The sequence below is a fragment of the Epinephelus lanceolatus genome, chromosome 15 (genome assembly GCF_041903045.1).
Source record: "Epinephelus lanceolatus isolate andai-2023 chromosome 15, ASM4190304v1, whole genome shotgun sequence".
Taxonomy (NCBI): Eukaryota; Metazoa; Chordata; class Actinopteri; order Perciformes; family Serranidae; genus Epinephelus; species Epinephelus lanceolatus.
In genome coordinates this window covers 33,546,779-33,574,557 of record NC_135748.1, presented here as the reverse complement: position 1 = coordinate 33,574,557, position 27,779 = coordinate 33,546,779, and the positions used below count along the sequence as shown (strand labels likewise).

At 39.9% G+C, this 27,779-nt stretch overlaps 2 protein-coding genes across 11 annotated transcripts in view; one reads left to right on the top strand and one right to left on the bottom strand.

Annotated features, from left to right (window-relative positions):
* syne1b (spectrin repeat containing, nuclear envelope 1b) overlaps positions 1 to 16,237 on the bottom strand; it is a 99,179-nt gene extending 82,942 nt beyond the window's left edge. For 9 of the 10 annotated variants that reach the window (XM_033642703.2, XM_078175215.1, XM_078175212.1 and 6 more), the window contains exons 1-2: positions 4,986 to 5,468; positions 3,825 to 3,886 (exon numbers count right to left, since the gene is read on the bottom strand). In XM_033642703.2, coding sequence (XP_033498594.2) covers positions 3,825 to 3,886; positions 4,986 to 5,061 — 138 coding nt within the window. In that variant the 5' untranslated portion in view covers positions 5,062 to 5,468. Of the gene's footprint in view, positions 1 to 3,824; positions 3,887 to 4,985; positions 5,469 to 15,931 lie in introns of those variants that run through there. The other variant, XM_078175209.1, reaches the window with a different exon arrangement.
* Positions 16,238 to 23,539: 7,302 nt separating this feature from the next.
* myct1b (myc target 1b) lies at positions 23,540 to 27,323 on the top strand. The gene is made up of 2 exons (XM_033642250.2): positions 23,540 to 23,696; positions 24,875 to 27,323. Exons 1-2 carry the CDS (start codon positions 23,642 to 23,644, stop codon positions 25,381 to 25,383), a joined length of 564 nt encoding a protein of 187 aa, XP_033498141.1. The 5' UTR covers positions 23,540 to 23,641; the 3' UTR covers positions 25,384 to 27,323.
* The last annotated feature ends 456 nt before the right edge of the window (positions 27,324 to 27,779 follow it).

The window sequence follows — 27,779 nt, the reverse complement described above, 5'->3', positions numbered from 1 at the left end:
GGCTGCCTATTTGGGGCAAAGCAGTGTGAAGAGGCAAGCGTCTGTCCTGTTATTCTGTACATGTACACTTGTCTTCTTCCCGTCACAAAAGTACAGGAGAAGGTGTGTCGTGCTTGGTGCTGCATTCTTATTTTTTAAATTTATCTGAACAGTACTGCTTCAAAACTATGCGCTGTTACTTGTTCGTGTACACCTGCAAACCTTGTGGAAAATGAAATAAATGAAAAAAAAAAAAAGGTTAAAAAAAATTTTAAAAAAATGCACTATTAAATCAAGGAAGTATTTTTGTGCTGGGAAGATGGTCTTGGTTCAAAAACTGGGTTGTTTATGCAGTAGAAGAATGCAAATACGTTTGCAATTGGTGCTACATGACCAGAGAAAACAAAGAGTAAGGGCTGAGGTATTTACTTTTGCCTAAACGATAGAAAACCTACAGCTACCAGAATGCACTGAGTTGCACAAGACCACTAAACCTTTCCACTGGTGGGTGACGTGATGCAAGCTTGTCCGTTTTGACATAGGAAACAATATGGCAGCCGGCTGGTAACAAAAACTAAAATATGTTTTTGAAATAGGTGAGAAATAGGCAATGCAGTAACAGAATCTTCAGTTTGATCTCACTTATGTCAGCCTCCATTTTTACAACACTGGAAACAGTATGGCGCCCATTTCCTGTTCACAAAATTTCATGTTACAGCTTAAGAGTGCACTGAAATATATTTCTGAAGACATTTTAGGTGAGAAGTAGGCAACACAGTGAGCGATTCTTGGTTTTGTATTTGATCAGCACTGCCTAGTGTTACAGTTTGATGAGTCTGGAGTTTGAGAGAGGAAGAAGGGGGCGACTCCCTCTCTCGATCCACTTCTATACTCTTTAGCTGCGTTCCGAATTGCATACTTTTTAGTTTTAGTAGGTACTGCACCTGCCCTTACAAACTGCGTACTGCTGCATGCAGTATACACACAATCAGCACATAATACTTCATGATGCTGCGCCCTGAACTTTGACCGTGTTTCTCGCATATACGTTGACTTGCAGATAAAACAGAACGCCATTCGCTGAGCTCACAAAAAGAGAGATCAACCCACAGAGCTCTGCTGTTGTTACTTTGCAATGTATGTAGCTTTAACTTTAAAGTAAAAACTGTAAACACTAGATATTCCCTTTTGTTGCCGGCTATCGCTAAGATTATTTTGTTGACTTAAATAATTAATATTCCTATTATTACTATTTGACGGTTACCAGTCACTTAAGTACACTGTCATCCATCATCGCTTCTGACAGCTGTCAACAAGCCGTCAAGCTGTCATCTGTTTGTGGCTCAGCTGATGTGAAGTATCTTCTTGTGCCCAGAGAGCTGTGGGCAAGAATAGCCAGAAAAGCATGCTGCATTTGACATAGTATGTATTGGGACTTACTAAATCTCTTTCTGGCATACTAAATACTATGGTAGTATGGTGTGGGTATTGCATGCACAGTTTGTGTCCATGGTGGCGGGCATACGAAAATTCAGAAGTGTAATATGTAGCCTTTTTTTGTATTACTTTTGTATACTTATCCTTTTGCACTGTCTGCACCGTGGGTCAGTTCAGAGTAAAACATTGTTTTGATTCTCTGTATGTCTGTTACATAACTGTAGAATTGACAATATAGCCTCTTGAATCTTGAATGTTGAATCTAGTTCGAGCAACAGCCCCAGAGCGAGAGAAAATTTGAGCTGAGAGAGGAGCAGGGAGATCTGGGCACTGGTAAGATGATGGGAAGTTTACCACAGTTCATTTACACATACTACCCACACTGTTATGATACAAATCTGGTTGAAAATCAGTAAGGTATCCATTAACACTGAGGACAGAGGTCTAATTGTATTGTATGAATGCACAAAAATACTTTTTTTTTCAATTTTCTAATTGAACTGCTAATACGCACAATCTTCTGTCATTTGGAAATCATCTCCACCCTGGAAAAGTAATTAACTGAGGACCAGAATCACATGAGATGTCCAAACAGTGGAAAAACAGTGAAAATCCCTGGAAAGATGCTTAGTAATACATATCAGAGGAAACGGACACAAAGGCTGAAGAGAGTGTGTGACAACTGGAGGAAGTTCAAACTTAGATAATATACACTTTCACCCATAAACAGGAGATTCCACTCAGGCTGATATTCATCATTTATTCGCACATAAAAAAAAAACTCTTTTTCTTTTGTGCACTGACAAGAAAGTCACATCCACTATAAACTCTCCTGTAAAATAAGCCGGCTTATACAACAGCTATCTGCAGTGTAAATAAGACCATTTGAGAGCTCTCTCATGATGTAGCTTATGCTATGTTAGTCCTATTGGTATGCACAGTGAGTGAGCTTGAGCGCAGTGCATGAATAATAAAGAATAGACCAGCAGAGCGTCTCTGCGTTGGCCTGCCACATAACTGAGATTCTTCTAAAGTTTTAGAAGCCACCCTTTGAACTAATTGTGGGCAGATCAGGCTCAACAAAGGACCCCTCTAAACTAAATCTCTTTGCCAGGTTTCAGGACTTAAACCCTGTTGCAGCATCTGACTAGTTGAGCACTGCTGTGTCATCAGTAATTACAGTCACAACAGGGATCACTCAGTACTTATTCTGAATTCTAAAAAGTTCCTTAGTGTGCATAATCTAATACAGTTTGTTATTTAAGTCGCTGTTCCTGAGGTTTTCCCGTTGAAGGGATTTTTGAGGGAGTTTTTCTGCTGTGAGGGTACAAGGGCAGAAGGATGTCATATGCTGTAAAGCCCTCTGAGGCAAATTGCGATTTGTGATATTGGGCTTTATGAATAAAATTGAATTGAATTTTAGGGTCACAGCATGTTGTAATGCAGCATGTGAGCATGTGTTATTGTTATTTACATGCATGAACCTTAGAGGCAGACGACGGCCTACAGGGAACTGTCCTCACCCTCCTGCTCTCCATCTGCACACTGCATCACTATCCCTGCCAATCCTGTCCACAAATACACACTCTCTCACATAAATAACAAAACACCCACGCACATACCTACACAATCATGCACAGTGGGCATACACAAACACCTAATACGCATCAAACACATACCAGTTTCTGAATAATTTCATTATACCTCCCGTATGTCCACATAAACACACTCCACTAGTGGTACGGAAGCTCATCCAAGTATAAAGGCCCCTAGTGAGCTTCTTTAAAACAGAACTGCAGAGAGCAGCTCTGCATTGTGAGGATGCATCTGAGCTCTGTTCTGTCTGTGTCATCGTTCCAGCAAAGCAACAAGCAGCATGACTTTTTCACTGGTTCTCTCATGATAACAGAAACAGAAGAATCAAAGGTACAGACGCTGTGTTCTCTACCCATCATTAGATCCTGCAGACTGTCAGTGTAAACTCTGTTCCATTACACACGATTTGATTTTAAATGTTTAAGAACCAAGGTAAATGGTGTCATTATTTACAGTTAACTGGATAAATTCAATTATCTTGTGCAGTGTTATTAGCGGCCATTATTGTTGCATGGCAAAGCTCGTCTTGCAGTTGGCTCCCTCCACAGGCGTGATGTGTCAGTAGCTCGAAATACCACAGACCAAAGATAAGCTACATGATCATGACGAGCAATAAAACATCACAAGCATGTCTGAGGAAAAGGTCAAACATACACAGCACAGCCTCCAACTTACTTGTGATGTAATTGCTTTGACAATTTGTTTTACATGAGCCTGATGAGCCTGTAAAATCCTACAGTCTTCAACCCCCATCAAGTGATTTACAATAGCCATGTAAGCAGTGGACAGAGCGGACGGAAATTCACACTTACCTTTGCTAAATGAGAGTTGATCCATTTTGTGAAGGTTCTCTTCTGCACCGCCTCTTGCTCATCTGAAAATTAAAGGCGCAGAGGGCACATTAATACATGAAAGATGCCACATGCTCTTGACAGTTGACTGCCGATCCCCATACTTGAGACTACAGGGGCTGGTGATATTTTTAGAGGACACACAACCAAACAGAGAGAAAACACACAGTAGGAATCGATGATCCGAGATTACAGATTTGTTCTTGCAAAGACAAGGCTGTGAATTGATTCTAGATATCATTAGGTTTATAGCTACCGCAGAAATATAAAACACATAAAATATTAATCTCTAACAATAACTTTTGTTAATAATAGCCTTTGTTAGATTCCCACAGCCAGAATAATACTTCATCCAGCCTCATACGGGGATGTCGAGTGGCACTTCAGCAGCCCTGCACCAAACATGTTGCAAAGTACGATTTCTGGGATGGTTAGATGTGTGCAGTGTGATAACACATGCTTGCTGGTGCTAGTATAATCAATGCTCCTGAGAAGTGCTCTCAAAAAGAGGTCATACGAGGAGATTAGAGTATCAGCGTAGAGGGGAATCTCACAAGCCCACTCTGTGACTGTGTTCAGTAATAACATGCGTGAATGTTTAGGTCACCCCTGCCTCTTTTGTGGTCTATTAATATATTCACTCACAATGCTTCATGCATTATGCAGCACTTACGACAAAACAACTGATTTCTTTGCCATAGAGGTACTGTTGTTGCGTCAAGGACTGATTTCTAACACCCTGTCACGCATGCCGGTAGGCTTGTGCTGCACACTGCACAGAGTGGCCATTTTTAAACATCCACCCTTAGAGATATAGACAGTGGTCACGTGTTGTGAGGAAGCAATGCGAACACTATACATGGAGCAAAGACATTGAGTTAACCCACAGGCAAATGCTTCATCACTGATGCACAGGGGATGCCCACTGAAGCATAGCACGCACAAACACACACACTACACATGTACAACTGTGTTTGTGCAGCATGACACTGTAACTAGTTCATGTAGCAGGGATGCAACTACAAACCACTAGCATCTGTTATTTCTCCAGTTATATCCCAGATTAGCTACATGTGTATGTGCACACAGATGAGACATGAAGGGTGCTGCTGCCCTACTTACCACGTAGATACTGAAAAAATCCAGTCACCAGATTTAAAGAAGTCTTTCTGACAGATACATCCTTATAGTGAGCCATTCTACACCCCACTCTCCGGCTCTCTCCCTGCGCCTTTCATGAGTTCCGGGGTACATATATGTACGTGTGAAAACAAGATCCACAGTGGAAAAACTGGCACAAAAACACACAGCTGTCCTTTCCCTTTTCTTTCCAGCAGGAAGCAAAACAGATCTGGCTGTCTGGTTTCCCCGGTGAAAGCAAAAGAGCTGCTGGAGGCTGTGATGAAAACGTCCCCTCCTCCCTGACACTCTCACACACAGACACACTGACACACACACACAGGCACACACACACAGATGGCCGAGGAGAAGGCTCTAACGCATTGGCTCATTTACAATCCCATCCTTCCATCTTCCCGTGTTTTTCCCATCCAGAGGAGCCATGCCTGTGTGGATGTGCACAGCCCCCGCTGCACTGCCTCGCTGTATCATCATACCGTCTGAAGCTGGAGAAAGATCAGCTAGAAGCATGGCTCCACCAATCAGATTGTGGGAGGCGGTGATGTCACAGCCTTGTTGCATTATCCTGATTTATGCATGCCTGTATGTGTTTGTATGGAGCCTGTGTTTGCCTATAAGATTTGTCTAATCTTCTTTAAGAGTGACACAGTTAAGAAATATTACAATGTCCAATAACATGATGAAATAAATATATAAATTTACATTTCACATTTAAAAAATAAAGTATTCTTATTGTGACTGTAACATCAAATGAAGTCCCTGAAGACCTAATGATTAAATAGACCAGAACAAAATTAAAAGACTGCTGCACAAAGCTCACCATGGTGTAACAAATCTTAATAATTAATGCTGAGGCTACTGAATGACATCCACCACCTGCTCTCTCCCTCTCAGTGTCAATGCTATTGTGACGACAAAGCAGACACACCCACCCCGGGATTCCCACTGCACACACACTATCATGTAAAAGCTCTAAAGCATATCCATTTTTGTCCTGTAAGACCTAGAAGAACCACTTCAGCTTTAACCAGTCTGGTTTTCCATTGGACTACTACTCCACTTTTCTGAATATAACACACAATAGTGTATAAATATGGCACTTGATATCTTATCATCTCCTGCAGAAAAATCCCTTTATTCTTTCAAGACCACCAGTGTACTAAAAGCTTCTCTGATATACTAAAAATAGGCCGGAGCTTGTGATTCTATTATTACTGCACTATAGACTGCCGGTGGAACTGGCCCAGAAAAGCTATTTGGGTGAAAATGGATGTTGTTTTTTTTCCTTTTACATGAAAACAGTGAAAGGTTAAAAGTGGCACCACTTAAATGATGTTGACAGCTGCGTGCACTAAGAACAATGAGCTTTTAGAAATACTACAATTAATGCACAGTCATTTATGAGTCCCAAACAAAGAAAGGTTGAAATAAAAATGGTGACCTTGTAATTAATCATTATCAGACCTTTTTAATATTTCAAAGCATTTTCTTAACCCTTCAAAACCCTACCATCTAGAGACAACATATTTTTAATGTTATAGTGCTATACAGTACTTATTTTTTGTGCCAGGATTTTCTTTTTAAAAATGACCAAAAAACCAGAGTATACTTTATCAATACATACATGTTCATATTTATGCAACATTTCATTGAACTTTCATAGTTTAAGTCCTAAAAATACAGCTGCCGTCCCACATGTAGAACAGTGGGTGGTAAAAGATTACTGTGAAAATGTTTGTTTTGCGTCTCTGTTAAGAATAGTGAGTCAACCTATAACCTTTTCAACAGAGCATTTACGTTTTTTTATTCGAAACACCCAAGGCAAGACGGGTCCAACCCAGGAAAAATCCTCTATGGCAAAGGGAGTGATGTGTTTTTGTTTCCACCAAAGGCCACAAGGGCTAGATAGCATTTGAGGTATTTTTATTACAAAGCCACCGTCTGCATTTTGGTCCTTTTTTTTCCATAATAAGCCAAAATTCTCAAATGTTTAATGCTATCTAAACGCAAACAGCTGTTCTCTGCCTAAATAAAATAGTATAATTTAGTAAAATTATGAGCTTGGATGTTCATCCTTGATCTTGGAAGAAGCTGTTTAAAGGTACAACATTCTTTCTTTCAAAGCTGATCATTTTATCTGCTGAGTATGGCCCATAAAAAGGGGTTGAAAGCTTAAAAAACAAGTGAGTTGGACCTGGAGAATCTTTGGTCAAACTGGGATCCATCTGATAAACAAGATTATGAATCCGACAAACCATTAAATGCCAACTTTTGAATAGTTTAAGTTAGGCTTACTCCAGAGATACTTGGTACTTGCTTTGCGCAGGGTCCACCTTTGCAAAATGACAGAAGGCCAGAGCCAGTGGTGCCCCCAGAAAATGTTCATGAGGGTGGCCAAATAATCTGAAATCTTGGGGTGGCAAACCAAAAACAAAAGCTGACCTGAATTTCAGCAATTCCATTATGATTTTGATGTATATAGGCTAGTTGAAACTTTGTCAATATGGAGAGTTGAGGAATCACATACTGACATACTTTGGTCTCTTATTTTACAGTTAACGTCATGGATTACCTGATGTGCACAGACTAATAAAACACATATAATACAGTTAACATTTTAAGTTCCGTAACAATCCTGTTTTAATGTTTTATGTATCTGTACATGTTGAGCAATTCATTGATAGGCTGGTTGTCATTTTCCTAAAAAAGACAAATATAGAGCTTTAATTTAAAAAAGCACATTGTTTGTAAGGAACAAAACGTTCACTGGGAACAAGCCTTTTCAAGTTTAGAGGAGACTCATGGGCACCCACAGAACCCATTTTCATTCAGATACCTTATAGTGAGAGTCCAAAGGGCCCCTTTAAAAACGGCCATGTCAGTTGTTCCCTCGCCAAAATTTAGACTAACTCTGAGTGTTATTAAGCCCACCTTCTGACAAGTTATGCCAACATGGTTGATCCTAGTGGATGCCTTAGGTTGTCTAGTTTTACAAGATACCAAAATCTTCATGCTAGTTTCAAAGCTGAGCGCTCTAACACCCCTGAAAGACTGTATTATCAGCTTCAAATTATTTTTGCCAGGAAGGCCTAGCGATTGTATCCCGGGCTCCCCCTGGCCCCTCCTTGGGGAAGCTATTGCCAATAGCCAGTTAATAAACAAAAATTAATAATTATTATATCAATAATTTGCCCAGACCTCTGTCAGGAGTTTCAGAGGATCCTCTACTAGAACTTTTTTGTTAAAAATAAACTCTATTTCCCTCCTTATTAATGACTTCTGGGTCAAAGTGTGTAAAGAAATTTATATTATTTTAAAGGAAAAAATAACTCTTGAACCTACGTTTTGCATTCATGGGATATAGTCAGCAGCCCTGAACCACAGCTTTTCCTCACTGACGCTGCTTAAGGTGCTTTTTTTAGTACAAGGAGGTGTGTTCTTCTTCAGTGGATTTCAGATACTGTCCCTAAAGTGTCATATTGGATTCGGCGCACCATGGAACTTGGACCTTTAGAGGCTATAAGCGTCTGGCTCAAGGACCAGCCGTAATGGGGCCCGGGCCCTTAAGAGTAGACTGTATGGACTAGCATGGACTGAGGTCTCGAAACACATCTCCATGTAGGTTTATGTGTTCAATATGCAACTATCTCTTCAACATACCTGATTACCCCTGAGAACTGTGATGCTGTGAACCTTCACTCATTTATTTATTTACCTATTTATTTTTTTGTCTGTTTTGATTTTTGCTTATCTGTCTGTTTGTGTTCTGTGTTAGTTGGAAATGCATATGAAGAGATATATATCTTCCATGCCCTTTATTTGGTATTGTTTTGATCCTCAACTTAATAAATATAAACTAAAAAAAGCTCTATTCTGATGCTTTTTTTATGCACCATGTCACCTTACTTACATTCAAAGTACAAAGAAGGTTCCCAGGATGAATCAATTTCTTTTCATTGTGAATTAGAAAATGGTCGGCTGGCCACCCAGCACCCCATGGTGGACCAGATTTGGCCTGCGGGCAGTATATTGAGTATCACTGGCCCACTCTGTGCTACAGACACAAAAGTATCGAGGTTCAATACCTAACCCTAAAAATAGGACATGAAAGGAAGAAAAAGAACACATGCAATTAAAAAGCAAACTTGTAAATGATGACTCGAAGCTGCTCAGTCAACTAGCTGTTAACAATCTGTCTACAGTCTCGGTCAGTTTGTGCAATAAGATGCACATGTGCAGGTTAGGTCTGGATATATTAACTCTGACAAGCATGAAATCCTTATGTAAAACACCTCCCCCATCATTGAGCCATTATGTCTTAGTCAACTGATTTAATTAAGCCTGATGTAGTACTAGCAGCTAAGTGGCAATTAAAAGTGGATATCGCTGCGGCAACAAACACCACGCAGAACATCAAACCGCTAAAGCATCTGCAATCCACAAGAGTAATGGAGTACTTAAGGTGATCTTAGGACAGATGATACCTTTGGCAATACTGTACCATAGGTGCTTGGCTTCATTGGCCTGTGTTGGTCACCTGGGAGCACTGTAAAAGCCCACTCACTGTGTTGTTGTTCCATTTAGTTGAGAGCAGCCTTACTTTAGCTCCGACAGGCCAACAACAATCAGGGAGAGCATAAAATGCTTATAGCTGTCTATTGTGAGATGCTTGACATGGAGGATTTACTTATAAATGGTTTCCTGGTCTTCAGCTAAACAACATGACAACACTGTAATCTAATATTCAAAAAAAGGTAACACATGAGAAAAAACATAAGATGTGGTTTGTTTTAAACCACTGCTTTCTGCAATAATAAGTATTCATAACACAGACAGCTTGGCTTAGTGTAGGGTGGAAATTAGGTTCTCTGTTCATGAGATCATATCGGTGTGGTGGCTGTCTGTCCCTGGCAGCTGTTACCGACACTGTAGAGAAGAAGCATCTCTCACAGCTGACAACATGCAGGCTTGTCTTCCCTTTACTTGTTTTTGCTCCAACTGTGATGTAACTACTCCACCCCCTTGGTGATCACAGATTTATAACAATGGGTGTGCTCTACCAGCGCTTGTGACCTTTTACAAAACAAACCTGCAATCTTGTGTAACTGGCTGCATGTGCAGAGTACAGAGGCGTTTTGGTTGACTGACAGAAAATTAACAGGCAGCTTTTTTAAATCACTGATTCATTGTTAAAAAGCCAAACATTCACTGGTTCCAGTTCTCTAAATGGGAGGATTCCCTTTGTCTCCTTTTAAACTGAATATCTTTGGGATTTTGACTGTTGTTCAGACAAATTAAAACATTTTGAGATGTCACCTGGGGTTCGAAAGAATTGTGATTCACTTTTCATCACTAATCTGATGAGATTTTGGTTATCAGATTGGATCAAATCTTGAAAATGGGTTGTTTAAAATTAAAAAAGGATTCTGAAATCCAGTCTTAGTTTTGATCAGGATTAAATCTTCAGTATGTGTTGTTCAAAACCTTTTAGTAGGATTGGGACAACTTTGATCCAAAAACATCAGGATTATCCTGATCTAAGCAGAAGGTTGGATTCAAGGTATTTCAGAAACAAAATGTAAAAAAAACTAGTCAAATATTTAAATACATTTATTTATATTTTGCCCTTGACTTGTTTAACCATGAAAGTAATAAATGACACATTAGACTGCCTATCTAGCCTTAGTAAAGTACAACAAATTTTCCCCATAAAATAATCCCCTAAATACCCTGTCAATATCAAAGAAACATTATTTGAAGTTGTGATCTCAGTGATCTGTTTCATTGTTGTTAGCAGGCCTAAAACCAGGCTGGTGAATTCAGCAGTTATATGAGTTCATTTTATGAGCCCTACAGCTGGCAAGATGAAAGGGTTGCCACAGCACAGACGGTGTTCGTGTCAGTGTATGTATGTTTCAATGTGCGTGAGAGCGGATTATTAATGACTGTGCGCCATGGTTTTTCAAGGAAATGTCGCCACAGACATTCAGTCCACAATACTGCAAATACATGGGCTTTCATTAGTGGGTCAGTGGCTCAACCACCATTGTGTTATCTCAGCTGGCAATAGATAGTGAGTTAAGAGACAATTATTTTAAAGAAAATCTTCAAAACAATTACTCATAATCTAACTTTCATTTATCATCTTATATTACTTACAATGACACAGCCAAAAGCAGTTTCTAAGAACTGCATCCCTAATGCTGCTTTCTGTCTCTTCAAATAAAAACACTTAAAGTGATCCCAGTGACTACCCGTCGTTCCTCACATCGCTAGTACCTTCCGCTGTGATATGTAGTCAGAGCACTAGTTATCTAGATTTGATCATCCTGAAATGGTGCCTTGAAAATCTGCACAAGGTGAAATGGATTAGTTGATCCATGATAGCAAAACATGGGATTTCCAAATCTGTATAGTTCTGATCCAGATCAATTAATAACTAATGTTTTCCCCATCATGTTACTTACTTATCGCAGGAAGCAAAGAGGCTAAAAACTGTGTAGCATTTCACATTCAATTCCTGGAAATCAGAAAATCTGAAAAAGTAATCATGAAAAAAAATTATCTACATCAATAGGCTCTTATCTGTCAGTATGTGATCTGGGAGGGGATTCACCACACTATGAGACGTCACCACAAACCCCGCCACCAGCTGTGTTTCTTCATATCCTGTTAGACACACAGTCTCAACTAGAATGAAACCCACAATAAACCAGGCAGCACACTTCTAGTGCACACTTCAGTAGGCAGCTACCATACAATTTAGTCGTACCCTGAGGGCATTTAAGGCCACAGCATTGCTACACTATGGTGCATGGTGCTGAAATCAAACAAATACTGCTTTAAGGTGATGAAAGCAACAAGCTGAAGCATTTCCCTTTACACTGGTTATTCATAAGTTTGGGATGTTTCCTGACAAATCTGTTTTAGACAATTACAATCAACACTTGCTAAATGTATTCACAAGACTACAGATTTGCTGGTGTCAATAATTCATCCACCCAGATGGACCGTTGCTCAAGTTAGAGTGAGCCTGCAATAACCCTCTCTGCATGATGCCTTTAAAGACAGGAAGCTGTGTTTGATTATCAGAGAGAAAGCCCAGACTACCTTGCTGCCGGCCTTCTACAGAGCACCTACAATCACTGCCACAATAATGTCTTCCAGATGTGACCTGACACCAAATCCCACTTCCTGTCATGAAACACGCAACAGTGGCTGGCACTTTGCATTGCAGATTGTGCCATTTGTGCACTGTTCAGGTGAATTTCCCCCACGCAGTGATAGAAGTTCTGAATTGGTATGATAAGTCAGACAGACACATTTAGCAATCACATCTTTGTTTTTGTCTTATTGTCTTAAAATGTGTGTTGAATTTGACAATTTTCTCAGAAGCAGCTAAGAAGATTTAGTATGTGGCACTCACACTATAAAGCATTACAGCTACAGTATGTAAATTTTGTAAAAATTACTTTTTGTTGTATTTGCTGAAGCTGTCAATACATCCACACAGTATTATATGAGACAGATAATCTGTGAAATCATGTTCCTCCTTCTCCCTGCAGTGCTTCTAATGGCATTTGCTAGTATCTACCACAGAAGAAAAACAACCAGTAAGAGTCAAGGAGTCTCTAAAGCAGCTGACAATCAATACAGCCACTGCTCGTGAACTGCGGTCAAGCTGTCAAACTAGGCAGTTTCCAGAAACATATTTTAAGCTCCGTTTCCACCAAGCAGTATGGTTCAGTTCAGTTTGGTGCCCTTTTTTTCCATTTTCACTGTGAAAAGTTCCCCCCTCTGTTGGGGTACCTGGCACACAGATCTGGTACTAAAAGGTGGAGCTGTGAACACTGCAGTCTGATTGGTCAGTAGAGGACGGTCACTCTGCTCAGGGCTGAGTTGTGTCTGGTTTTGAGGCTCATGTAACCACTGTTCATACTATGGAGAGTTTTATTATCAACAGTAACTATAAAATGAAAGGATGTTTTGCTGCCTCTCACAGCAGCTGGAGTGTGAGAAAAAACAACTTAATTCACTGGGCCGACCGCCGGCGACTTTTAAGGTGGAACATTTACTTGTAATGTTACTCAATGCATGAGTTGACGACGTGAATTCATCAACACACCTTAAATTTCACTTTAACAACTTTGACCATTACTTTACTTTTCATATGACATACACTTTTAGTAATGAGTGGATGGATGCCTGGAGATGTTATTTTGTCTGTGTGGAAAATGGCAGAGGGAGAGCGAGAGAGGTTGGTCTGTGTGTGTGTGTGTGCGCGCGCGCATCGGGGCCGAACTTCACTGTGTGCAAAACAGAGAGCAGAGGAGAATTGTAAACGCGCGACCATGTAGAGACAGAAATGACAGCCGGCGTGTAAACAATATAATCACGTGTGCCGCATAATCGTGATTTCAATTTTGACCAAAATAATCGTGATTATGAATTTTTCCATAATTGAGCAGCTCTATGTCAAGCACTTATTTATATGAATTTCGACGAGGTTATGTGAACTGCATATATTCTAATCCTCACTCTGAGAAAAAAAAGTGTCACAGAGCATTGTTCCTCTGGGCCACGCCAACTCTAAACCCCTGAGAAGGACTAAATGCACAAACCTGCTATTTTTAAATATCCCATGGAGAGAGACTCTCACTGCAGCCTGTTCTATTTTGTTCTGAAAATGTCAGCGTGCAGCCTCGTTCTGTGGACGATAAACCAGGTGCAGACTGATAAAAGAGGAAATACAGTGAGTGCTGGATGGAGCAGTGAGTGACAACAACCCCGCCCACATTTAAAGGTACTGTTTGCAGTGGAAACGCTAAGCAGACCTAGGGTCTAGGTACCATGTCTGAAAGGTAACTTTTGGTTCCAAAGGTACCATACCTAAAGTGTTTGGCTTTAGTGTACTGTTTGGCTGTAAAATGAGGAAGTGTGTTCCAGCAGGTGGGTGCTGCTTGGTTTTCACTCCACTGTTGTCAACATGGCAGCCGTGTCACAAACTTTCTCAATTTACAGCTACACAGTATACTAAAATGTGTTACTGAAAACATTTCAGGCAGGAAAAGGCAATGCAGTAACAGAATCTGGATTGATATTTGATCAGCGCTGCCTAGTTTGACAGTATGACTGCAGTTCACGAGCAGCTACTGACATGACTGACGCCTGCGTTAGAAGCTCATCGGCCTCATGGGTGGTGGATTCTAGCAAATACCATTAGAAGCACTTAGAGAAGGAGCACATGAGCACATGATTTTTTTCATAGATGTCTGTCTCATGTACTACTGTGTGGATGTAGTGCAGCTCAGCAAATACAACATAAAGTTATTTTTAGAAAAGTTTAAAACTACAGACTACAGCTTTAACCAGATCAAATATCTAAGTAGAGAGATTTCAACATGCTTTAATTCACTTTGAGACAGCTAATATACTCCTTCATTTCAGAGCATGTCTGAGTCAGTACGAGCAAAATGTGTGAAACAATTAATCACGTCCCCCAAATGGCAGGTGCTTTTTGTCATGACACATTTTACCGCCACTGTGCTGAGAATATCTATTGATATCAAGTGAACATAAACAGTGGTGCAGTGCACAGGAAACAAAGTCTCTGTAGAGAAGGAACCGGGCAGCATTGGCACAACCACAGAAAAAAGTTTCATAACAGTCTCTATGGTAACAACCCATAACGTGTAAAATTTCCTGGTATACTGTACGTCCAGAAATACATCTAAACTGAGAGGAAGCACATGCCAGAATCGACCAGACTTGTGTAGTGATGGTAGTGGCCTAATGCCCTTGTAACAAAAGGGGGTTACCAACAAAAAGAGACTCCCGCTATCGATCTGTTCTCTTACCAAGGGCAGAAAGGGTGTCAGGTTTTAGTCTTGTTCAGTGCATTGTGTGTGCATTCATGATGCCACAGTTGTTGTGACTCAGTATCCCATGTCAGGAGTCAGACCGGATTAAATGTTGCTAATGATCCCCGGCCTGCCTCAAAGAGAAAGAACTAAGTTAAGCAGCTAATTTTTAACCCGAGACTTGGATAAAAATATCCAATTTTCTCAGAAACGATCAAACAAAAGGGCAAAATGTCACTATTCCTTGAAAAAATTGTGTCCAAAATGCATTTTTGTCTTCTTACAGTTACAAGATGACTTGATGCCACTTGGATAGTGACAGGATGTGATGTGACGCATGCCTCTTTGCAAGAAATTCTCCATGCTAATCTCTACAAAAAATCTTATAAAGATTTAAGATTTAAAGATGTGGAGATAAACTGTGTCAAGATCAGAGGTTTCACAATATTAGCAGAATAAAACAAATCATGTAAAGGGCAATGTGTCTTTTTGTAGTTTGGTCACAAGAGACCGCAAAAATTAAAATCAATTTTCTAATTATTCCAAATACAATTAAGTGCAACTGGAAAAACATAAACCTGGAAGAGACCATGTGCACATTAAATCAAATTACACAAACGTATAATTTTATTTTGCTTTCAAAGACTAGATGTGCTCAAAGACAGGCTAGTTACGCAGGGGTGTATCACATTTTAGGTATTAAATATTATACTCTATATTGCAATATTTGGGCATTTTACAACTTTAAGTCTTTGCCAGCAGCGCAGACTGCAGAGAGACAAGACAAATGAAGCACACAGGGAATCATAATCCTTGTAAGCGCTAAGGGAAATAGATTAATTTTAATAACACATTTTCTAACTGTGTGCCTAAACGCTCCTATGTGAGTAAAGGAGTGTGTGGGTGTGTGTGAGCATGTGTGTGTGAGCATCCTGCCTTGCAGAAGCTGGCAAACTTCACATGGGCACCCAGCCCAGTCATTGAATCAGCACAATGTTACTGTGCAGCAGTGCAGGAGGAGAGACTGTTCTGTCCGAAAGCCAGCTGAGCAAAAAGAATGACACTTACCCTGCAGTTTTTGCATCACATTAGTGATGTCCACAGACGGTCGACCAAAGTGCCTTGGAGAGGCCATGTTGTCCCGCTGCAGCTGTAAGACAAGGTGGGTCACTGATGCTGACGGCAGAAGATCCTTCACAACTGTCCTGACTGGGACATCCCCTCTGCCCCTCCCTCCCTCCCTCCGCTGCTCTCCTTCTCCTTCTCTCTCTCTCTTTCTAATTTCACTGCAGGACCAGGTCCAATTGATTCTCAGGTTTCATGCAGGGACAAGCAGGTTTACTGTCCAATAGAAGCGCTTCTTCCATTCATCGCCTGCAAAAGAGAAGTAAGAGGGTTTCAACTGAGGCCACACCTATTGTCAGACAATTTTTTTACTACACTGTTTCGCTCAGTGTGTCTCTGCAAACACTATCAAATGTTTATCTGACTCATTTCTGCACCAGTTAAACTATTAAACTTCTCTTGTTCATAAGTACATGTTCATGTTGAATGCCTGTACAAAATCACCTCAGGGAACTCAGCTATTACTTAGGCACACTCATACGTTTCTTGCAGTTTGCCTACATCACTGAAATATTACCACCATCTGCATGTGACTGTTTTAATTAATACTTTCATGCTTTTATTCTAATTATACTGTTTTTGGTGTTGTTTTTACCTCTCGGCTGCACGTTTGAGTTTTATAACGCAACTAAAACTTGTTACCCTCAATATCATTTGCATATCCCTGTAGACGGGGAGCATTCTTGCAAAACAGAGCTTGCTTTCAGTATGTTTGCGTTGTGATAATAAAACTTAATTACCCTATCTATGATACCAGACAATTTCTTTTTGTGGTTTTGTCACATGATATCATGGGAAATGCTATCTGAGGAAATAGCGTACATGGCATGGGCACCTTGTAAGGCTTTTTTTTTTTTTTTTTTTTTACAAAGGACTTTCTGACTTGTTACAGTAGGAGAATCACAGGTGTAAATAATAAAATTAACGATGGCTGCTGGTGCTGTGCATGCTGGCTCACAGTCACGATGCCATGGCTTAAAACAGAGCCACAATTAAGGGTATTCGTAACACCTGTGCTTTTGCTCCTATGACAAAATATCTGTTGTGGGAAGGGCATATCGAATTATCTGGCTCCCATTATGCTTTTAAAAGCTACAAGTGCTTGAAAACAGGCACCTTAAACAGCTTAAGTTAAATTATCACTTTTTCTGTATGAATAAAGGTGTCAATCAATCCAGTCATTGCTTACATTCAAGATTACATTATTTGTCCCTGGGGATATTTTTTTCGGACATAAAGTCTGCCACAATAAGATACATATATAGAGCAGGAACAGAGGTAAAGTGCATTCAAATACATGCAACACTGCCCCTCATATTACACCCTCCTTTTGTCCTGAGTTAAGGAGATTCACTGAGTTTTTATACCTCTTCAGGTTATCTCCTAACATGTCTTTTCAATTGAATATACATTTTACAGTCAGACTCAAGTGTGCTGACACATACAAGGTGTCTGACTAAATTTGGCTGTCATTAGTTCTCAAAAAAGTGCCACCAAGAAATGCACAGGAAGACAACAATATAAAAATAGACATAGGACGACACAAGGATGAGAAAGATAAGCAAAACTGACCCCAAAGATATCATTAACAGGCAAGTAAGTGGACAACAGCCACATTATATATCACATTATGACATTAAGTAAAATGGTTGAATGGTGTAGCTATTTCCTCTTGGCCTGCAAACTACAAACATATAAACCCTCTTACACTTTAAGGGAAATGAAAAAGGAAGTTAAATTGTCGAGTGAGAAAATGTAAGAATTAGCCTGAACAAGTATCAAAGTTAGCTAGCTAGGTAAGTTACAAACGTTTACCCCTAACGCTTACATGTACACCTGTTGCGCACATATTAAGTTCAAATAAAGTTATTTAACACTTAATTATAATGTCTGAAACAATGTTTGATACCTGCTCAGCTATTTGAATGAAGCATTACCGCCAGCGTGAGACGAGAGGAAGTTACTAAACCACCACAAACCCCAAAAACTAGCATGAAACTCACTGAAAGCAAAATAGTAGTTACCGCTTCAATAAACAGGAGCCTAACAACCAACAGGCAAACATAACAGTGATTAATGAAATCCAGAGTTGCATCTGACATGTCATCTTACCACTCTGAGGACAGCGGAGCATGATAACTTTACAGAGGAAGTGTCTGTGTTTCCTTGTTGCCAGTGGTAACGGGGAAAATGAAACATGGTGGCTTTAGGTGAAGTTTGTAACCACAAGAAGAAGAAGAGGAGTGGCACGCTGCTGCTGCTGGCAGCAAACTGAACACAGACTGATGGAGGAGGGGTCTGAATGTGTGGTCTAGTTCCTGTCCTCCTAATTTTTTTTGGGACAAAAGGGGTCATTCAGTGGGTGAACACAGAGGAATTCCGGGTATCCCCCCTGTCTGTCTCCAGTGTTTGTTATGGCACTTCACGGTTAGTTTGTAGTGACGTTTTCACACAGTGTGTCATAGTTTGTGATGATGAAATTAATACAGAACTAAAGTTTATATTTTTTATGTTTAATATTCTATTTCCTTACTCTATGTCATATATTGTATTTTATTCCTCTGTTTTAACTTTTGCACCGCCTATTTTATGTTTAGTAAGGGACTGTTCTTTACTTATCAGCAGCATGGTGGTACAGTGGTTAGCATTGTTACCTCACAGCAAGAAGGTTCCTGGTTTGAGCCCTTCAGTGTGGAGTTTGCATGCTCTCCTCATGTCAGAGTGGGTTTATTTCTGGGTACTCCAGCTTCCTCTCACAGTCCAAAGACATGCAGGTTGATTGGTGACTCTAAATTGGCCGTAGCTGTGAATGGTTGTCTGTCTCTATGTGTCAGGCTCGCAATAGTCTGGCGACCTGTCCAGGGTGTAACCCGCCTCTCCCCCAATGTCAGCTGGGATAGGCTCCAGCCCTCCTGCAACCTCTAACAGGATAAGCGGTTCCAGAAAATGAATGAATAAGGGACTGTTCTTTACTTATCAGAGGATGGGGTGTAACATTGTTTGTTTTGTTTTGTTTTTTGACCCCTCCAAAGTTTGTATATTTTTCCTTGAACCTTCCTTGATAGCCTGGTGAAACCATCCTGATGACATGTGCTCAACATTCATTTTATCTCTCTGTATCTGCAGCCACCCCAAACACTTTCCAAAAATTAAAATACAATCAGGGCCAATCAGGGATCCGCACTGTACTTGACAACGTAAGCAGCAAATCAGGGATGTTGTAGTTGAAGACGTAAAATGCAGGCCACAGTTTGCAGAACAGTAATGGCGAAATCCTGGAGTTTAAAAAAGCCTTGGGTTTTCACTTTTGTTGTGCATGCTGATTGTTGGTGCAAATGGGTTTTTTGGGCTAAATTTCAAATGAGACATAGAGTAACTTTATTTTGATGAAACATCACTGTTTTAATCTCAGATTTGAAGCATTTGTCACACATGATGTGCCCAAGCCCCATCAGAAATTTGACAATTCACCAGAAGTTTCTGCTTCTACAGTTTGTAGTTTTAATAAATGGTGTAATTTGGGCAATTTTTAAAGAATTTGTGGTAAAATAAATACAAAATCCAACCATTTAAATCTGTATGCCCTTCCCCGAGCCAAAAAAAATAAGTCCCTCCCCAGTGTTTAAAAAAATAGTTGACATGCCTCCCCCTTTTTTGCACCAGCCCCTCCCACCTCATATGTAACAAACAGTGCCTAATCCTATTAGATTCTCTCTTTGTGTGTGTATGTGTGTGTGTGTGTGTGTGTGTGTGTGTGTGTGTGTGTTCCTTTCATACATTTTGCAGTAGCATTGTTGGAGGGAGCCTGATAATTAAGAATCTCATTGCCAAGTACTGCTTTATTAAAATTGTTGTGCATATGACAAATAATGAACTTTGAGTTTCAGTAGTCAGGATGTGGGCAGGGCTGGAAATAACCACCAGCCACCAGCCAAGTACTGGTAAAATGTGCAAGTGCCTGCTAGATTTGTTTCACTCACCAGCCTAAGAACCAATGGTAAACTGTTGAGTGGCTGTGGACAAAAAATACATTTGCAGGGAAATTTATCCTGCAGCATCCTTGCACACTTGCTTTGTTTTTGGAGCTAGCTCTTTAATTATTCAGGAAGACCCTTCCAGTGGGAAGGGATGGGAGGTAAAAGGGGCTGCAAACCACATGGATCACAGCCTGTTTAAGTCATGAAACAAGGGTCATATGATTGTCACTTTCTGAAAAGCCAGGAAGTCTGCAGTTAGAAATGATAGTAAGTTTTTAGCCAAAGGTCGGGGGTTCTCACTTTCTAGTAAGGTAAAAGTCAGTCACAAGTTTGTTTTGGGGTTCTTTACAAGTTCAAAATTCTGTGTGATATTTATTGCATAGTTCTGACTTATACCCTTGATCAATACATGGTCCTAATCCTCTGTGTTTAGCAAATGAAAGAGTGGTAAGATAGTAAGCAGAGCAAATTCAGCCCTCCAACTAGTCTTGAGAACATCAACTGGACAAATTCAATATAAGCAACATGATATTTAGAGCATAATATTTGAGGAAACACATGAATTCAGTGTGAGTAGCAGAAGTGTGAACTCACTCCAGTACTGAAGTTGGCTGGTGACTGCAGGGAGTTAGTTTGTAGGCTACTCTTCCAGCTGGTGCCTCTCTACTCGTAGTCAAGATTGTGTAAAACACACATCGTGTGCCAAAGGACATAGTTTAAATGTGTTATAAAAACTATGAAGTTTTACTGAAAACTACCTTTACTGCCCTGTTAATTCTAAACAAAACCTTCAGGTTTTTTTTACAGGTGGTGTGTGCAAGGTAAAAATGAAGACAGTGAATAAATTATTTCTCAGACAGGTAGGCAGGCAGGTGCATATATAGGTGCAAGTAGCTGGAAAATAGAGGCATGATTCAACAATGTAGCATTCCACCTTAGACAGTCCCACTAAGTACAATGGGTATGAACCAGTAGGTCTATACATACAGCTGGGCTGATTAGGGGAAATAGGAAGCAGGTGGGCGGGGGAAGGTTAGGCTACTGCAGGACTTATGAGAGAAAGTGGGAACAGGGGAGGAGGTGGGCGGGGGTGACTGGGACTGGAGGGAGGGAGGGTTATTGCAGGACAATAGGGAGAGGTTGGAGTGATATGACTTGGGCTTGTAGAAAGGTCAAAGGGCATTTGGTGGACAGGTAGAAAATTGCAATGAGCAGATTTGGAGAAGTGACTTTGGATGGATGGAAAAACAGAGAAACAGTTTGTTACACAGTTTAAAAACTGTACCTTGCTAACACGTGCACACTTAAACAACCCTTGAAATCCTACAGCTGAATTAGTATCAGTGGCGAAAGGTAATCATGGTGGGCCCCAGTGTCACCATTATGATGGGCCCCATTGCACACAATTAGCGATTGTATATTGTATTGTCTCACCACGTGATCAAACAGAGACTTGACACTGGGCAACTTCAACATACATATTACCTAGCATAAATTACTCATATAATTAAATTGTTTTTAATGCTTCATAGTTTTTATAGAACAAGCATATATTTTTTGTCATAGACTGCTACTGACTATTTACCAAAAAAAAAGAAAAAAAAAAAAAAACTAAAGAGATGGAGATGGGTTTACCTTTCCAAGGGTATATATAGCCTAGCAAATGGCACTGTTTTCAATTTAACATGAGCTTTTTGAATGCTGGTGCATCTCCTGGGTGACAATCTAAATAATTTGCAAGGGCAAGTTCTCCAACTCCACAGGTCCCAGCACAACGGTACTGTCTGTACTTTCTATATTTACATCCCTGATTCATATATTTCTTGTGATGTCTGTGGTGAACATCCACTCTTAATAATGCACATCATAATGACTGTAAAGTGCTCAAAGCTGCAGTTTCCACATGTGCATCTTTATTGTAAGTACTTTAGCACCACCTGCTGGACATCTATGTGTCATGAATGTAAATTTCTGGAGTATTTCCCTTACATAAACCTTGTCTCTGGCCTCTACCTTAATAAAATAGTTTGAGGACTTTGTTGAAGTTCAGTCCTAGAGAAGTGTGCATGTCTAATAAAGGCCCTACTTAAATGCTTTCTTTTTAAAATGTATAAATCTGTCCATTTATAGAAAGGGAATAGTAGAACCCATGGAGGGATTACTGAATGGGCCCCCAGGTTTTAACATGTACAATGTGAGTCAAATTAACATGTACCACCCAGGAAGAAGCTCTAAATGACCACAAACAGACACAAAATAACTACTTCATGGGGCAACCACAAAGAGTCACAAAATGACAACAAAGAGACTCAAAACAACCACAAAGAGACACAACCTTACTACAAAGAGATAAAAAACATCCACAAAGAGAAACAAGATGACTACAAAGAGGCTCAAAACAACCATAAAGAGATGCAAAATGATTACAAAAAGACAGAAACCAACCACAAAGAGACACAAAATGACTACAAACAGACACAAAACAACCACAAAGAGACACAAAACAACTGCAGACAGACACAAAACTACAAACAGACACAAAATGACCACAAAGAGACACAAAACAACCACAAACACACACAAAATGACTACAAAGAGACACAAAACAACCACAAAGAGACACAAAACAACCACAAAGAGACACAAAACAACTACAACAAGACACAAAACTACAGACACAAAACAACCACAAAGAGACACAAAATGACTACGAAGTCACACAAAACAACCACAAAGAGACACAAAATGACTACAAAGAGGCTCAAAACAACCATAAAGAGATGCAAAATGATTACAAAAAGACACAAACCAACCACAAAGAGACACAAAATGACTACAATGACATTCAAAACATCCACAAAGAGAAACAGGATGACTACAAAGAGACACAAAACAACAAAAAAGAGACAAAATCACCACCAAGTCTGTGTGTCTTGCTCCTATGTAGAAGAGGTGGTGGGGCCACCTCTTCTACATAGGAGCAAGACACACAGACTTGCTCCTATGTAGAAGAGGTGGTGGGGCCTTTACATACCTGTGCCCAGGGGCCCATTCTTTGGTAATATGCCTATTGTTGTACCTGATTACTGTATCAGCTGTTGAGCTGCAGAGGGCAAGGTTGTTGTAATGTCAGCCTGAAGATTCTGAGGGCAGAAGTGGAGTGGGAACAGTGCAACAATTGAAGGAAATCCCTGTAGAGACTGAGAGCTTGATAGCCTGCAGACTCCAGTGGATGGTTTGATTTTCATGGTTTCGTTTCTCCAGAACTTTGTGAAACCCCTCAGAAACATTGCCAAGACTTTTTATGTCAGAGGAAAGATTAAAAAGTTTTAATGGTTCTGATGAATTTCAATTTAACCTTACAGTCCTACCAAGAACTGTAAGAGCAAAAACACAACACAAGACACTACTTAAGCCAATAAAACCATTGTTGGAAAGTATTGATCCCAAGGAAATGATGCAAAAGGAAACAACCCAGTTTCCCAGTGTTATGTCCCACACAGATAAGCAATGCACTTGCTAATTTTAAAGCCAGAAAGGGAAGGAAGCATGACAGCAAAGTTTCCGCCGTACCAAACACTGTGGAGGGGAAAAAAGCAAAAAGCCTGTCTTGGTAAAAGCTTTGTGTGTCTGCTCGGAGTCAGAGTGGAGTTTAGCACCAGCTCATGGTGGAACTATGGCTAATAATGAAACGCATCCCCTTTTGGAGATACTAAAATCATTTAATACTGGTGAGTGTATCTGTATTTGTTTCTTGTGATGCTCTAGGGACTGTGTCCAAAACCACGTAAGAGTAGCATGTTTGTATTGTAAAATGTATAACAGGGCTGCAACTAATGAATATTTTCATTATGGAGTAACACATTTATTATATTCTTGACTGATTAGTTTTTTGGTCTATAAAATGTCAGAAAATGGTGAAAAATGTTGATCTATGTTTTCCAAAGTCGAAAAAGGATTAATGTCATAGATGATGACTAATGATGACTAATTCATTAATCGTTGCAGCTCTGATGTAAGGGTAATCACTCTCCAATTGATCCAACAACTTATATTTCCATATAAACATCTGTTTCAGCCCCTAAACTGTCTTTCTACTACTGAAACACACATAAAAACAGTTTTCTTCACATATTTGAAAGAATCTTCCAGGAAAAAACTCCAAGATCACTTAAATTGCAGCTTAAAAGCTTTCTGTTTGCTCCTGCCTCTATTAAGTTACACTTTTGCTCCATTTATGTATATCTGTCTTTGCACTGTAACATTTCCTCCCTCTTTTTTCTGTTTTATTCCACTTACCCTTTTTCAAACTTCTATTTAGTTAAATTCTTCTAAAATCCTATTTATAAGTCTTGTCTGTCTTTCATGTCTTACACAAAGCACCTTGAATTGCCTCGTTGCTTAAGCCGCATATTAACTTCCCCTGAACAACTTTTCCTGAGAAGGCAGGACACTTTTGTCAATATCCATGAGCAATACTGTATGACCCAATTTCAGGAAGAACATGACAATCAAATGATTAAAAAAAGGAGTTATTTTTTCCGTTTGTGCTTGAACACAATGATACAACATAGACAGTGAACCCACATGCAGGCATGATGTAAGATTTTATATAACGTTGTGCCCAGTATAGCCGTCCAGCAATAGAGAATCAATAAAAAAATAAAGAACAAAATTTCCTGAAAAAAAATCTGGCACATATGAGATACTCAGCTCAACTGCTCCTTGTCTACGTTAATAAGATTTTATTTCTAACTTGAAATGCAACTGAAACGTCCATCACCATCTGGGGAAATAATCTTCCCCATTTTTAGAACAACACAACACATCCTGTTACACACTCCACTAAACATTTCCTTGAGTATTTCCCCTTTTCTGACACTCTGCATTGATTTTTTTCCCTTTCCAGGCGATATGATTTTAGCCTTCTGTTTATCTATGCTGGTGGGCCTGCTGCTGGGTGCTCTGGTTTACGTTCTGTTAACCTGGGCATCCAGACGCCAGGCAACCGCCAGGATCACCAGGCGCTGCAAGAAGAAATCCAGAACTTCAAACGCACCCATGAGCAATCAGATGGGCCTTTACAGAAGCACTTTTCTGAGCGTCTACAGACAGCCCTCTCTGGAGCCAGTGGGCCCTCTGGGGAGTAAGCCCGGCTTAGAGACCTCCACCTTTCGTCCACTGCCTAAGAGAAGCAGGGCTGGCCTGGACATGGGAGAGGACACTCTGGTCGCCACGACTGAGGACACAGCAGCTTCGAACTCGTCAGATTCAGCATCCCTCGTGCCAAAACAAGAGACAAACAAGAGACACTCCTTCTGGTTGGGCAACAATGGACTTAAAGGGTTCCTGCCCTCACAGACTCCCCCTCCTGCATACGACAGTGTCATCCATGCCTTTGAAGAGACTTGCACTTGAATCTGTCTGCGTAAATACAACAAGAACTGAAAAAGGAGAACATGCTGGGATGACACAGGCTGTGCTCTGCTTTTTATCAAACCATTTCTGAGACTTTACAGTCTACAGCAGTGTGTCCTTAACCGAACAAGATACTTCCACAACCATCAAGTCTCAGCTCAGTATTATATTATGAGATAGAGATCAGGGTGAAACTAACGATAACTGTCATGATCGATTACAGAGGGAGACCAGGGTTGGTTTGCGCACTTTTCTCTCTCTGACGTATTCCTCTGGAATAATTTATTTTAGTATATTCTGGCCTGCAGCAAAAGAAAGTTTAAAGGTCCGGTGTGTGGGATTTAGGTGTACATACTGGCAGAAATGGAATTTAATATAATAAATAATAATATATTTCTTTAGTGTATAATCACTTGAAAATAAGAATCGTGTTTGGTTACCTGAGAATGAGCTGCTTATATATATATATAGGGAGCGGGTCCTTGTCTATGGAGATCGCCATGTTGCACCGCCATGTTTCTACAGTATCCCAAAATGGACAAATCAAACAATGGGTCTAGATAGAGCCATTTATATTTTTGTATATTCACGTTTTTGCTTTGGCAACAGTAGTTCGCAGCCCCTCGGGTATAAGCGGTGTCAGAAAAACAAACTATTTTAACATTAATTTCATGCAGTATTTCTACCAGTTCAAATCAGGTGGTCTGTTTTGGAGAGGAAGAGACCTCTGTGGATAATTCCGCTCCTGGTAAAAACCCCCTGAACATCTGGATCTTAAGTAATCAGAGGAAAAAGGTGAGCACACTCTTTTAGGTGCTGGGCCAGCAGCAAAATGTGCCAAACAGCATACAGGAAAGGCTGATTTGTAATGTTGAACTGCTATTCAGTGTTTTTACTAGTTTTAATTATCAGGTCTGTTTGTTTTGGAGAGGAAGAGACCTCTGGAGATAATCTGCGGCTCCCTGTAAAAACATCCTGCACAATTAACACTGGAGGAACTCTAACCAGTAGAAGTTTTAGCTGGTTACATACTGCAATTGTCACCACTAGATGCTACTAAATCCCCTTTAATTTTACACGCTCTTCCTTTAATGTACACAAATGTTTTCTGTTTTCTTTTAATCTTTCAGAATAGTTTTAATTTCTCAAAATACAATTACAGTTACAACTGTTACCTTTACAGAAATCAGTGTGCCAACCAACCCTGTTCACACTGGACCAAACATGATGTTTTTCGTGAGATTATGTTAACCAGCTTCAGTCACTCATTAAGCTGATTTCTATGTCTATAAACAAAAGTAAAAATTTTCCAATATCTCGGTCTGACACCGTAATAAACAGCTATGTTTAGTCTACAGATCATTTTTTTCACCCTCAGAAGGCGACTATAAAAACTAAAAAAAGATGTCATCCTCACCAAAAAATGTCAGTGACTTCCAAATGCTTTCATCTCAAATGAGTGCATGTGAAGAAAGCAAACGGGTTTGTGTTATATTTTTGTTTCTGTGACCCTCATATAACAACAAAATAGCTGTGTGCCAACCAACCCTGGTCTCCCCCAAAGTGCATGTTAGTTTCTTAATAAAGTGATTAGTTATTTTCTCTGTGATATGTCACAGAATAAGAAAAAAACATCCAAGGTGATGTCTTTAAATGTCTTGTTTCGTCCAAATTTGAAAAATATTTAATATACAGTAGAAACAAGTGACAAATCCTAACACTGGAGCAAATGTAACAAGCAAACATTTAATGATTAATCAATGAAATGACTTATCATAGCAGGTTTAATATATTGTTTGTAACCACTACAGAACATCTCTTGATCCATGATGTACTGAAGACAATAGGAGAGTAGATTTTGCTGTGTTGGTGTGAAGACAAGGAAACACTGTGTGCTGGATAATTATATTATCTAATATCACAATAAAGATGTAATAAAATATTTTAGTGATTGTGCTTTTTGTGCATAAATGAAACAGCAGAAATCAGTGTATTTATTTAAAATGAGAGTGAATCTAGTGTCATCACAGGCTACTTATATGTGAAATGGAGGAAATTTATCATTGACTTAATTAATGAAACTTAACAATGTGGCAGGGAGGTAGGACAGTCAGTAACAAGCACATTCATCACATCAAGGTCTTGTGTCAAGAATGTCACTTCAACTCACATTACAAAGACGGGGTGCGCCGTGTGAGGTTGCCATTATGGCAGAAACCCCCTTCTGAGGCGCAGCAATGAATCTAGTATTGATTACAGCAGCCTGTGGACCAGACTCCATACAGAATGTGTCAAAATTTGGTTATACTGTACATATCTACCGTCTGTGATTATTGGCTGGATGATTAGGTGTGCTGGTGGTTTCATTTTAACTGGATTTGAAGTTCGGGGTGTAT